At 38.8% G+C, this 15,020-nt stretch overlaps 2 protein-coding genes across 2 annotated transcripts in view; one reads left to right on the forward strand and one right to left on the reverse strand.

Annotated features, from left to right (window-relative positions):
• Positions 1-5,311: 5,311 nt before the first annotated feature.
• TRMT5 (tRNA methyltransferase 5) lies at positions 5,312-13,881 on the reverse strand. Its single transcript, XM_069596756.1, has 5 exons — positions 13,587-13,881; positions 11,769-12,421; positions 9,130-9,254; positions 6,549-7,203; positions 5,312-6,184 (listed from the first exon to the last, which is right to left on the reverse strand). The coding sequence occupies exons 1-5, from the start codon at positions 13,853-13,855 to the stop codon at positions 6,132-6,134; spliced, it is 1,755 nt and encodes a 584-aa protein (XP_069452857.1). The 5' UTR covers positions 13,856-13,881; the 3' UTR covers positions 5,312-6,131.
• SLC38A6 (solute carrier family 38 member 6) overlaps positions 13,643-15,020 on the forward strand; it is a 65,119-nt gene continuing 63,741 nt past the window's right edge. Inside the window, exon 1 of the mRNA XM_069596757.1 lies at positions 13,643-13,937. Within this exon, the coding sequence (XP_069452858.1) occupies positions 13,833-13,937 (105 nt within the window). The 5' untranslated portion in view covers positions 13,643-13,832. The remainder of the gene's footprint in view (positions 13,938-15,020) is intronic.

Below are 15,020 nucleotides of genomic sequence, written 5' to 3' on the forward strand. Positions count from 1 at the left end.
TTTCTTTTGAAACTTCAAAGGCTTTGAGTACACCCTGAATGTTGCTTACAGAGTTTGGATGTGGATAAGATGGATATTTGTAGCATCTCAACCTTGTATGAGTCTGTTACCTAGATGACTGGGTACGGGATATCGTTTCTCAAAGAAATTAAGGGATTTTCTATCAAATCTCCATTACAACAGATGATAGTTTTATGAGTAGAAAGTTATGTGAAACAAAATTTGTGGGTTACATTAGAGTAGAAATTTCATATGTAACAGCACCATCTTATCTGACTAAGTAGGCATTAATTTCAGGAGTGCATGTTCATCTTCACAACCCTTCTGTCTTTGATAATCAAGGCATCAAATAGTTAAGTAGGCTAAAATCATACACACAAGCCAGAACTGGAACACAGGTGAGTTTTTCTTTTAAATCCAACTCTAGTTCTATCTATACTCTACTAGGTTGCATCCTATTTTTCATATCTATTGGGTTGGCCAAAAAGTTAATTCGAGTTTTCCTGTACCATCTTACAGAAAAAAAACCCGAATGAACTTTTTGGCCACCCCAGTATTAGTTTTTTCCCGATAGAGGACTAGCACTTTAAGTACAACGCATAAATCTGTTCAAAGAATAGTGAGAACACTGGACTTGTGGTTAAGGATTTTCTGTACTCAGCTGCCAAAGTAAGGTATCCAGTCTTTAAAAAATAAATACTATTATTTATTCTCAGTACCTTGTATGATGTATTTAAATAGAATGAATTAATTATTAACAAAATTTTTCAAAGGCTTTCAAAACTTTTTTTCTGAGCCTACTTTATTATTGTGGAAATTACCTGCACCTGATTTGGGAAATCAGTTAAATTCCACCACCTGGATACATTGTAAATATTTTACCCTTACTATTGCCATACTTTGTTCAACAGGTCAAATTTAAACATTGTTAACTGACTGTATTAGATCAAAGGGAATGGTGAAAGATAACCTAATGGCAACAATTTACTAAATAACAGTATTCTATGCTGATGAAATTATCCTCTATCTTAGTGATTTACTCTCCCAAAACAAAAGTGTGAACAAGTCTTTCATCTACATGAATTTCCTAAGTTTTACAACACTAACACAGAAACAACTACTGAACGTTAACCATCTGGGAAGCACTGTGCCTCATGCTTTGTGAGTAATCCTTGTAACAGTGCTAGTATTATCTCCACATTTTAACAAATGGGGATGCTTTGGTTAAGTAACCTACTAAAGGTCAGTACATTTTAAAAGGAGCAGAATTTGGGTTTGAACCCAAGTGGTTAAACTGCAGAGTCCATGTCCTGGAGATGACTGTCAGACTTATAAACAACAGCTGTGTAAAACCAAGTCTGAGCAGACAAACTTCTAAAGACCTTGAGGAAATTTTACAGATCGAGTTCTAATATGGGATATAAGTGATATCAACTAAATAACCATGTTGATATCTTTAATAGAAGTTCTCAGGACTTCATTACATAAAACATGATTTGACTACTAACTGCATTCTCTTTTTAGCAGATACTAATGGTATTGAATACATTTACATGGTAATTGTAATGTATTATTATTTAGTATTCCTTATTTTCTTTCAATAAATATTTGATCTAAACTTCTCGCTTTATTCTGTCAACAGGTGACTTGGATAATCATTTCAATATCTAAAGTGGCAGAAAACTTGTCAAAAAAAAGTAACAAAGTTAAAAAGTCTATCTACTGAGTGTTCTGGCCATGATTTTCTAGTGGATTAACCAAGAATTCAGTTACTAGGTATCACATCCAAAAGGAGTGACTGAATGGATCTTACTGCTTTGCATGTATGAATAAGAACATCATTTGACCCACACTTAATATTAATAGCCTAGCACATGGATGTACAGTATTAGGAAAAAGTTCTTATTCCACTTGCAAATTTATTGTGTACATTTAGGGACTTCCCTGGTGGCTCAGATGTTAAAGCATCTGTCTACAATGCGGGAGACCCGGGTTCAATCCCTGGGTTGGGAAGATCCCCTGGAGAAGGAAATGGCAATCCACTCCAGTACTGTTGCCTGGAAAATCCCATGGACAGAGGAGCCTGGTAGGCTACAGTCCACAGGGTCGCAGAGTCGGACATGACTGGGTGACTTCACTTCAGACTGGGAGAAGGCAAACTGTAGGACCTTGGCTGAATCCATCTGCTTCCTGTTTCTGTATGCTCCATGAGCTAAACTTGTCTGTATGTTTTCAAGGCTGGGAAAAACCAAAGGAGTAATATACTTTTTAACATATGAAAAGCATATGAATTTAAAATTTCAATTTTTCATAAATGTTTCTTTTTGAAATGCAGTGTTTAAGTATTGTCTGCAGCTACCTTTTGTCTACTGTGGCAGAGCTGAGAAGCAGAGGCCTTATAATTTGCACATGGGTGCTCAGTCATGTCCAGCTCTTTGTGACCCGCAGGACTGTAGCCTACCAGGCTCTTCTGTCCATGGGATTTTCCAGGGAAGAATACTGGAATGGGTTGCTGTGCCCTCCTCCAGGGGATCGTCCCGATCCAGGGATTGAACCCAACGTCTCTTGGCATCAGCAGGCAGATTATTTACCATTGTGCCACCTGGGAAGCCACCTTATACCTTACAAAGCCTAAAGTACTATCTGGCCCTTTACAGAAAGTTTGCTGACCCCTGACCTACATATACTTGCAGAGGAGGGAGAGGAAGAAAAATTAGAAGTCCCAAATTAGCACTTCCTGGTTGAATTAGCCCCCAAGGTTTTGCATAGGATGGGTTGGGTTGAACCCCAATATAATTTAAGTGTCTTTAAATAAGGAATAAAGGTTCCAATTCATTACCTCCCTATGCTGCTGTTGCTATTTAGTCACTCAGTCGTGTCTGACTCTGCGACCCAATGGACTGTAGCCTGCCGGAATCCTCTGTTCCTGGGATTCTCCAGGCAAGAATACTGCAGTGGGCTGCAGGGAAATTCCTGACCCAGGAATCAAACTCATATCTCCTGCATTGTTACCTGTACTTCTTATGATGTATTGCTTTCATCTGTTTATATTATTAGCTGCTAAAGTTATTTGAATTTGTAGTTAATGATTTAGAGCAGGAGTCTGCAAACTGTTTCTGTAGAACCAGAGAGTAAATGTGTTTTAGGCTTTTGGGGCCAAGAGGCAAAACTGAGGCCATTATGTAGATAAATGAGATAAAATAAATTGGCAAAGTTTTTTAAATTAACAAAATTCAAAATATTATTGAGTACATTTTTTTGTGGGCTTCCCAGGTGGCTCAGTGGTAAAGAATCTGCCTTCCAAGCAGGAGATGCTTGCCAAGCAGGAGACTTGGGTTCGATCCCTGGGTCTGGAAGAGCCCCTGGAGAAGGAAACGGCAGTTAACTCCAGTATTCTTGCCTGGGGAATTCCATGGACAGAGAAGCTTGGCGGACTACAGTCCATGGGGTCGAAAAGAGTCAGATATGACTTAATGACTAAACAGCAGCAACAAATTTTTAATAGTGCTTTTGTGGGGGGCAGGAAATTAGATTTAGTTGGGGTTCTAAGTGTTCCATCATCAAAATGAATTGTAATTGGTCACCTGCTAATGGTTATATGTAATGAGATCTTACATATTTCATCTTTAAAAAAGTCTTTTCAGACAGATACTACCAGATATTGGAACATGTGATTTTAACGGAGCATGTATCTCATTTGGAAGGCTTTTCTTAATCCCCCCTTGGTATTTACCTTTTTGCATGTCATTACAGTAATACATTTATCACTTCCAGTTGAAGAAGTTCAGTTGTAGTTAAATGGGTTCTGAAACATGGAAATTTCTTTACATTTGCACCAAGTTTCCAAAAATGCTGAACTCAGAAAAATATATCCACTAATATGTGTGAGAATGGAAACCTTGTTCCTTAATTTTTGATAGATGAGAAATGTAGTCATTTCATACTATTGCAGTATGTTTCACATTTGTTACTTTTGTCCTGTAGTTGTGGTTGATACATATGAGAAATATCAAGCCTTTAGCAACTAACTTCCTAAGACATTCAGTATTTTAGAAGTGCTTAAGGTTGGTTCTTAAGAAAAATTTCAGTCTTGGCCATGAACCGAAAAAATTGCAGTCAGACTTTACAGTTGCTAAGCAAATCAAGCTTAGGTTAAGAGTGTCAGGAAATTTGGCTTCAATTTCAGACAAAATTGAAGGACTTTGAGGATGATTAAAGTCCATGAAAGCAAATGAAGTTTATCATTGATATTACTGGTTCATTAACAAATGATAGATTCAAATATCACTGCAAGGTACTTGCTGGTGAATAATATAGTGAATAACTATAGGTTTTAAACACCTTACATTTTCATAAGCTTTTAAGTTTCTCCACTAGATATTTTTTTTAACCTCACACTTTCTTTTACCATCATTAGTTATAACAGATCAGATTCTGCTTCAGGTTTTACTGAATTCGTTTCCTCAACTTTTTTGAAAGTATTCACCAATAGTTCCATGCAGAGTATTCACAGAGGCTAATTCTTCAGTAACTTCAAATTCAGAATTGACATCGCAAATAAGCAAGAACTGAGCTGTATTAGAAACATCTATCAACTCATCAAGAGTAAACAACTACTTGGACTCATTTACCGTTTTGACTATTGATGGTACTCCCAGTGTTCACAACTCTTTGGGCAACTGTCCTTGCCAAAAGGCTAACAGTCCTAAACAAAACTTGCTTTCTCTGGACACATTTCTTAAGACTGCTGCTTTCAAACAAACACAATTAACTCTCCATCAGTAAACAATTTTCTTTTCTTGACTTATAAAACTCACTTGGAGACTTATTTTGGTTGTAGCCCCACTTTCATTTTTTATAAGGAAATTCTACTGTAAATGTCCAGTTTAAATATGTAATTTTTCTGACAGTTGCTTGCCTGTGACTTGGAAATACTGATGATGAGTAGTTCTTTGGAAATGTCAAAGTATATTTTACTTTAGCTCAGTTATGGATGCTTTATCATCTAATTCAGTATCAAAAATGTTCATACTCTACCATACTTTAAAAGCTCAACATGGATGTCCACTTTTGTTGTTTTGGAATGATGGATATACACTCATAATAGTAAAATAAAATGTTATAGCTTAGCAATATATGTGGCACAAAAAATGCTGTTGCGTTATAACCATGTCACTGATTCGTAGTGTGCTGAGCAGCAATGTGAAGTGATGAAAATCATATCCCATCTGTGTTGCAGCTGACTACTCAGCTCTGGTGTTATACAATGAGGGCAGCCATTGCCAGTATGTAAACAAATGAGCATAAAAAATAAGTTCCAATAAAACTTTATTTATGGACACTGAAATTCAAATTTCGTATAATTTTCATGTCACACATTTTTTTTTTCCCAATCATTTAAAAGTGTAAAAACCATTCTCAGCTTACTTGCCATACAACAGGTGGTGGACTAGATTTGGCCTGCTGGACATAGTTTGCCTGTCTCTAATCTAAATAATCTCATTTGTTGTTATTAATACTTCTATATTAACAGTAATAGTATAGGAGTACTTACATATAACTTAGCTACACTCTTCAACTAAGGATAACTGTAAAATGATTAGTGCTTTCCTAGTTAGCATGCAATTATCATACCTTCAAAAACTATTTTCCCAAGACAATATTTACACATATTTATCTAATAAAATATTAGATATATATGATGATAAAATTATAAAACAAAATATATTTAGTAGGCTTAAATTTAAATTTGATAATTCCCAATTTATAGGACTGTGTTAGTCACTCAGTCATGTCTGACTCTTTGCAAACCCATGGACTACAACCCGCCAGGCACCTCTGCCCATGGGATTCTCCAGGCAAGAATACTGGAGTGGGTTGCCATTCCCTTCTCCAGGGGGTCTTCCAGATGCAGGGATCGAACCTAGGTCTCCTGCATTGCAGGCAGATTCTTTACCATCTGAGCCACCAGGGAAGCCTCGAGGGTAAAATAAAAGGGTTCAATACTAAAGTAACTGAATACTAAAATATTAGAAATCATGTAAATGATAGTTCACTATCACAAAGGTCTAGTGGGGAGAGGGAGAAAATATTTCCAATTAAGTGACTGAAGCAATTTGTGTATTTTCTTCTTAAAAGTCTTTATCTGTCCTCTGGCGCTTAAGAGGTGGATCTTCATGATTGTCTGTAACAAATCCAGAAAACCTATATTATGTAAGATACTTAACATTTAAAAATAACTTTTAAAAAGCAAATAATATAGGCATTTTAAACATTTTTAATGTAGTCAACTTATGCATGAAATAGTAACATTCCTGTGGATTTATTTTAATGAAATAGCCGCCTACTAGAATGAACAGTGTGTCATAATAAAATCTGTAAAATTGTGAGAAATTAGTCACAGTTGAATGGCAAGGGGTCTTGAACTGAAATATCTAACTAGAATTAATTTATTTCAAAGTTTAAAAAAATATAAAATATATATGTTGCCCAAGAAAGTTATGTTAAAAGTATTACAGCTTACATTTAATTTCCCAGAAATCACTTACCTCGATTTACGGTCTGGTTCTTGTAAAGTATAGCAGCAGGAATCTGAAAAGTGATGCATAACATTTCCTTGTTAGGGGCCACATTTCTTACTAGGTGAACTGAACTACATGCCTCTAAGGAGATGCCTAACACAGTTCCAGCTCGTTGCTGAACATCCTTAGCTGGATTAGCATCTTTGGAAAAGCTGTAACAGTGCACAATGGGAAGGAGTTCACTGCCACATGGCTGTCCATCTAAGAGTGCTTTGAAAGCGCTGAGAAACTCAATAGCCTTTGCTGGCAAATTCATGACAATGTGCACAGAGTGTTTTCTTTCTTTTGACAGTGGTCCCAGCTGCTGCATTAACTCTTCTCTGACTGGTCCTTGCAGGAAGTCTTTCCCATCCAAGTTAAAGACTTTTACTTTTTGGTCCACTTTATTTAGTTTACAGTTGTGCAGTAGCCATTTATGGGATTCAGGATTGAGATCATTAGCAAACACAGTGCAGTTTTTCTTTGCTGCTGGAATGGCAAAGGGCCCAACCCCAGCAAAAACATCAAATAGGACATCCCCAGGTTTGAGAAGTTCTGTGATACGGCTGTGTTCTGTGGAGAGACGAGGATTCCAATAGACTTTTGAAAAATCAAATTCATAGGTGTAATTGTTTTCTCGAACCTGAAAAAAGTATTATGGTTTTGGTTAAACTGCTTAGTCTTAAATTCCAGCCACTGATAGATGCATTCACACATACACACATTTACTACTACAAATTTACTACTATTAAGAGCAAATTACAGTGAGTTTAAAGGCATTTAGGTTAGAAATCTGGTGTTATGCTAAACTTGGGGGTAGTTACTATCTTGCATTAGATGTTTTCATGAGAGAAGTCATCTCTTTAAAACCAAACAGCTCTCCATCTCATCCTAAAGGATCATAAAGTGGCTCCCCGATCACACTAGGAATTTTTCAGATAGGCCAACTGACTGGCTTAATTATATTATCTCCTGTCACCTGATAGGAAAAAGCCTTTAGGGTGAAACAACACACTACATCTGTCTTCATGGTGGGAAGCTAAATTGCAGACAGCTCTTCCACACAGCAAACATGCTTTCCTTCCTTAGTTTTCAGTTTGGCAGGATAGATGCATCATGTGTCAGTGAATTTCAAGGTACTTTGTTATGTTTTTAGACAGTTACTTGGACTTGGCAGGTTTCATGTCTATAAATAGAGCCAGTGTATAGAATAAATCATTCCCCTGTTTTTGCCTTTCCCAAATCTGAGTGTTCATGGATAAACTACAGTGAAGCTAAGTCTTGAACAAAATTAAAACTTTATAGCATTTCTTTGGGGACTATCATAAACATGATAGAAAATAGAAAACAAAACTACATTTGTGAACGGTAACCTCACCTATCATCTTGAGCCCCTTATTTTAACAGATGAAGAATCAAAGGCCATAAAGTTCCTAAGTTCTATAAATCTAATAGAGACATCTATATTTTCTCTTCATGGACCATAATTCCAAATTTGTACATATTTTTTTCTCCTGACCACATCAAATCCTCTGATCATATTATTAAGTTTCAAGAGTCTGAAACTTAATATGGGAAAGATATACCCATTTGAATGCAGAGTTCCAAAGAATAGCAAGGAGAGATAAGAAAGCCTTCCTCAGTGATCAATGCAAAGAAACAGAGGAAAATAATAGAATGGGAAAGACTAGAGATCTCTTCAAGAAAATTAGAGATACCAAGGGAACATTTCATGCAAAGATGGGCACAATAAAGGACAGAAGTGGTATGGACCTAACAGAAGCAGAAGATATTAAGAAGAGGTGGCAAGAATACACAGAACAACTATACAAAAAAGATCTTCATGACCCAGATAACCATGATGGTGTGATCACTCACCTAGAGCCACATGTGAAGAACTGACTCATTTGAAAAGACCCTGATGCTGGAAATGATTGAAGGCAGTAGGAGAAGGGGACAACAGAGGATGAGGTGGTTGGATGGCATCACCAATTCAATGGACATGAGTTTGAGTAAGCTCAGGGAGTTTGTGATGGACAGGGAAGCCTGGTGTACTGCAGTTTGTGGGGTCACAAAGAGTCAGACACGACTGAGCAACTGAACTGAACTGATGGAGCTAAATAATCTTCAGTGATGGAGTATTCCATTGTATTATTATCCTAAAATTTAATCAGTTATCTACTGATGATATTTAGATTTTCATTCCATCATGTTTATTTATTATTATAAAAATGATGTAGGTGTCTAGTGGTTAAAATTCCATACTTCCACTGCATGGGAGACACGGGTTCAATCCCTGGTTGGGTACATCATTACAATTTTGTCCAGTTATATTCTTGAGATAACTTCCTATAAATGGAGTGCTAGGTCAAAGGATGTATCTATTCAAAATTGCAATATATTACCATACACTCTTCCTGACTTCGCTTTCCCATCAATAATATATGTAAATGCTTACAGTCTCACATGCTCATCAATACTGGGTATTGTATTTTCTTAATCTGTTATCCTGATTTCAAAAGTTAATCTTGATATACACTGTATTAGGAGACAATAAAATATTCCATACCTTGGTCATCATATTCTCCTCTCCAGATAGTACTTCCATTTCAAAATTTCGGTAGGTATTATCAATATTATTGATTTTATTTACTGCTGAGGTGATTCCTGGATTTTTGTCAATCATAACTTGGCCTAAAAGCACAGAAATCATGATAAACACTGCCTTCTGGTTGCAAAATAAAAGCTAAAATTGCAAATATGAAATGGATGTGAACTATATTTTCTTCTGGTTTATAGCCAAAAATTGCATCTACTATGTGTTCATGCATTCTAAGTGGCTTCAGTCGTGTCTTACTCTTGGCAACTGAATGGAATGTAGCCCACCAGGCTCCTCTGTCCATGGGATTCTCCAGGCAAGAATATTAGAGTGGGTTGCCATGCCCTCCTCCAGGGGATCTTTTCCAACCCAGGGATAGAACTCAGGTCTCTTATGTCTTCTGCGTTGACAGATGGGTTCTTTACCACTAGCACCACCTGGGAAGCTGGCGTGTGTAGAGGAATGCAGTTCTAAAAATTCAACGGATTACCAAAGTTAATGTCTGACAGCCCCTATGCAAACACAAAAAAATATGTGGGTACATTTATAAAGAAAAAATTTTGAAGAGCTTGTTCTGCCTAATATTTTTCCATGTCTTTTACTTAGTCTTCTCAAATGTATCAGTGCAACAGTAAGCAAACAGGTAGACCCAGGGAACTGGTTAAAAAATTGAAGAGATATTAAGGACTATGGAAACAAATGGTCTCAGAAAACATTAGCCTGTCCCCACTGGCCTCAAACCAAATGTTTGCTTTATTATGTATTTAAAATAGATACTTCCACTTTGGAAATGTATACCAGCAAAATAATGTTTTCAAATAAAAGAAACATAGATTCTTTACTTTTCTCTAAATAAAATGTTTATTTACTTAAATTGTTCTTTATGTCAAATATTTTCCAGAGCACAAAAAGCTACAAAGGTTAAAAGACACTGGCAATGGTATATTGATGCCCTATAATAAAAATCTGCATTTTTGTCAGCACTTAAAAAAAATTACAAGAATCTATATGCTATCTCATTGTATAAAGAAAGATAAGTTGATTTGTAAGTAAGTATAAAGTACTCCATAATACAGATACGACAGAGGACGACAGAGGGTGAGATGGTTGGATGGCATCACCGACTCAATGGAAATGAATTTGAGCAAGCTCCAGGAGTTGGTGATGGACACAGAAGCCTGGCGTGCTGCAGTCCATGGGGTTGCAAAGAGTTGGACATGACTGAGTGACTGAACTGGACTTTTTATACAAATACGCTTAAATACCAACTGGAATTTGTCTAATTTCTCTCTGATAATTAGATACCTGATTTTGAATATGATAATGTCAAACTATCGCCAATCATTGTTTTATCTTGTTCTGCTTCAGGTATCAGAACTCAATTTTTAAGGTACAGAAGTTAGTTTGAAATGAAGAATTTAAAAAAAAACATTCTAAAGGTCTATAGTAAAAGCTTTAAAATTACTTCTGTATGAAAATGTTTCATTTTCAATCTGTGAGTGCCCTTTTACGAGAGCGAGTTTATAAAATAAGAGTGCTAAAAGAATGTTGAGTTTGGACAGGCAGTGATTCAACGGAAAGCCTAGACTTGACATTTGTACCAGATCATAATTATAAGGCTCTGCTTAAGTATTTATTATGTTATCACTATGCATTATTAGTCCCTTTCATCAATAAAAACAAAGTAAACTCATAACAGCACATCTCTGAAATTCTACCCATGCAAAACACTGAGCACTACATTTTAAAGCTGAAAATAATTCCCAGAAGTTCTGACAATTACTCTGTATTAAAAATATTAACCTGGAGAATGCATGGACATTAAATATTTACATAAGGACAAGAGCAATTTTGATTAGTCTTCTACTTTCTTAGTCCAAAGAATAAAAGACCCATGCTTCAACTCTGGGCTACAGAGTTGTCTCTAAAAAGCTAGGAGTACTAAAAAACAAAGTATGGTGCCTACGATATAGAAGAGGCTCAATTAACTGAACTGATGAAAGCATGAGTAAACATGGTCTTGCCCTTTTGACTATGAAACACTCAAACTTATGAAACCTAGCATTCAACATAGTCCTGGAGGACTAATAAGTTCTGGATACCAAAATGATAAGTTGCCAAAGAATTGTGCCAAAGCAAGTGATTGAAGTTAATGCTTATGTATTTTAAACACAAAAGCTTGAACTGATATTTAGAGCTTGCTTGACTCTGGGAGGGCTTCCCTGATGGCTCAGTGGTAAAGAGTTCACCTGCCAATGTAGGAAATGTGGGTTCGATCCCTGGGTCAGGAAGATCCCCTGAAGAAGGAAATGGCAATCCATTCCAGTACTTTTGCCTGGGAAATCCCATGGACTAGGGAGCCTGGTGGGCTACAGTCGATGGTATCTCTTAAGAGTCGAACACGACTTAGCAACTAAACAGCAACAACAAATGACTCTGGGAAGGCTATTCCAAAGTGGCCCTCAAAGGAGAGTATTAGCTCAAGATCCTGCTTAAAATTAAAATGATAAAATGTCCTATTTCTATAATAGGCATTTACTTTTTTTTAAACTAAAATTAGAACTTGCTAATTGGTTTCTAATATGTGACTATTACTAAGACACACCTACCAATTAAATGCTTGTAAGGTAGTTGATGATCTCGAAGGTTCAGGTGAGCAATGTGTCCAACTCTGCTAAACCCTGAGGTCACATCTTGACCTTCAGGAAGCACAGCTCTCAAGATTTCTTCTGACTTAAAGTTTTCATAAGTTAGGTCCAAATTATACTTCGATATTTGTGGATTGACATTCAGCTGCTTTAAAATACTGAGTTCTTCTTTCTCAAAGGAATCAACGGTAAACATTTTATAGGGATCCAACATAATTAGTCTACCTTCTTCATCTTCTGGATCTTCAATCACACGTTTTATGCCTGGGCGCTGCAGTGCTGCTCTTTTAAGGGATCGCATCAGTTTATTGACTACCTCTTTCCTCACTTTAAGCACTGGGATGGTGACTGTCTTTTTAAAAGCTGTTCTATCAAGTTCTGTCATTCCTCGGACATCGGAGGGTGGGGAAAACAATTCAGAGTCTCTGTGATTTGTTTCTATTTCAGGCATGGTTGAGAATCTTTTTCTTTGATCCAGCAAGAAAATAACAGGTACTCTGCTAAGCTTCTGTATCAACGATGCCCAAGGTAGTAGAACCAGTGATGCTGACTCAGTTATTCTACAGCTTGCCACTTTGAGAAGTCTTCTTGAGAATCCAAATTGTTTCAATAAGCTAAAAATAAAGCATTCAATTAAAACAACTACCATAAAGCTACAAACTATCTTAACATGTTCACGAGTCTTAATAAAAATTTTAATTGTTTCAAATAACCTGCTAAATGCCAAAGATGAAAACTTTTAGTGGTATGTGAGAAGTGTAATATTAATTTCTCCAGGATAGGATGACTTTTATTAGTAGTAAATAATAAATCTGTATACTTCCAGCCCCACTGTGGCCTAGACTAGGGTTTAGTGATCCATCACTCTTGCTATAGTCAACAAACCTCCCCACCCACAATTTTCTACAGAACATTTTGGGACTGGAAGGCCGAAATTTTAAGTTCAAGGATCATCTCTAAGCGAAATGGTCACTATATTGATAATTTTACCAATGTCAATATTTAAAAGGATATTCTTATGGAAGCTTATTGGGTCAGATATTGTGCTGAACGCTTTACTCACAGTAACAATCTTGGGAGATGTGTGGTGTTGCATTCTCATTTCTGCAAAGGTGTAAACTGAAGCTCAGAAATAGGTTAATTGACCCAAAATCTTGTTGCTGTAAATCGTTGAGCAAGGCCTAAAATCCAGGGCCTGCGTTCTTAATCTATTTCTATGTTGTCTCTGATGTTTTACTGCCTCAAGTCCTACCCATAAGTAGAGGTTTCAGGATTTCTAGGATGGGAACTTCGCTGAGTGTTACATGCACATCCCATTAGTATCAGTGATTCATTTTGCCTTCCGGAATACGAAGAAGGAACTGTTAAGGAAGGGCCCTGCCTAGGAACCCTGTAAAGCAACTGTCAAAAAGTTGACAGGCTTCAAACTGGGTTTAGCAGTTAACCAGATGTGTGATCTTGGGTAAATTACTTAAAGTGAATCTCTGCTTTCCACAAGTAAGATGTGGCTAAAGGTTCTATCGGAAAGTTCTGAAGAGATGAAACACCCCTCACTGCCCCGTACTCAGGCCTCGGCTGTGCACCGGGCGCTGGGCGCCTTCCTGCCGTTTTAGCGCCCAGACAGCGCGAGGCGGAGAGCCGCCGAGCCGACCGGTTCTGCCACCGGACCCTCAGCCCCTTCGAACTCTCTCTCAAGGGCACCACGGCCGCCACTTCACCAACGTCACCATCCCATTTCCTGGCGTCGCCCCGTAGCTGGCTCCAAGACCAGACCCTCACCTCATGCTCTGGTACAGCTCGGAAACGTGTCTTCGGCGGGTGGGCGGGCCCTCGATGACACCATCAAGGTTCGCCGCCGTGAGGCGAGCGTCACCACAGCACGTCGATCCCTCCTTTCGTCCCGGCCCTGGTGAGGTACGGGAACCCGGAAGGGCCGGGAACGTAGGCCCGCCTCCAGCGCGACTACAGGCGGGAGGGCAGGGGTAGCAGCTAGTGGATGGACTGGGTAGTCGACCAGCGAGCAGCATGGAGGTCCCAGCGGGGGTCATCAACGCCGAGCCCGGCTGGTTTGTCTCTACCCAAGAGCCTGAAGAGGCGGAGGCGGAAGAGTCTAGCCCGTTGCTTAGCAACGTAAGTTTGCTCCGCTGGCTCCCGGTTCTGAAGTGACTGCCAAATAAGACCGGGAAAAGAAAGGGGATGGCAAGGGGAGAGGGGAGTAGTTTGGGACCTGGGCCCCAAAGGCAGCAGCCGAGATTCCGAGGAGATCTGGCGGAGTTCATCAATGAGATAGGAGCCTACCCTGTTCTAGAAAGAAAAGCTGAAGCTGCAGGCTCAGGTGGAAGAGAAGCAGCAGCAGGTGGAGGCAGGGGACCCCACTAGGGGAGCAGCCCCCCGGTTATGTAACTCACTGCTCTCGGTATCCTTGTCGGCTTCTCGTTTTTTCCACCAGTCTTGTGAGCTTTTTGCAAGAGTCACAAGATTTTGCTTTTCTCAGCTTAGTCATTGGGGACCTAAACATCTCAGACTGCTAAGCGTCTGTCTACAATGCAGGAGACCTGGGTTCGATCCCTGGGTAGGGAAGATCCCCTGGAGAAGGAAATGGCAGTCCACTCCAGGACTATTGCCTGGAAAATCCCATGGACAGAGGAGCCTGGTAGGCTACAGTCCATGGGGTCGCAAAGAGTCGGACACGACTGAGCGACTTCACTTCACTTCAAACATCTTAATACAGAGATACTTAGCCGTGAAGGAGCGTGAGAGGCCTGGTAATAAGTACATAGCACGTCCCTGACCCTAAAACCTGTGTAGTGGGCACTTCGGCTCTTTAACGCAAGTCCCAGGGCAGTAACAGTTTCTAGGACTTTATTCCCAAATGCTATTTTAGGGGAGAGTGTTTTCAAGGCGTATCCTCGCTAGAGCAACGTGAATTGCTTCTATTTACAATATCGTCATTGCATGGCATTCCTGCCCATCCTTTCAGTTGGGCAGACTTAATTCATTAAGTGTATAAATAGAGATTAGTTTTGCAGTCCTAGTTATTGGGGAGCAACAGTTGTCTACAGCAACCTCAAGCTGACTCAGGGATTCTTCAGTTATCACGTGAGCTTGAGGCCATCTGCCTGCTCCCTGTCCCCACCCCCATTTTACCCTGTCTTTTACAGTCACAAGGTTAGTCATGCCTTCTTCCTGAAGCCTACTGGGTCTCTGCGCAGG

The sequence above is a fragment of the Ovis canadensis genome, chromosome 7 (assembly GCF_042477335.2).
Source record: "Ovis canadensis isolate MfBH-ARS-UI-01 breed Bighorn chromosome 7, ARS-UI_OviCan_v2, whole genome shotgun sequence".
NCBI classification, from domain to species: Eukaryota; Metazoa; Chordata; class Mammalia; order Artiodactyla; family Bovidae; genus Ovis; species Ovis canadensis.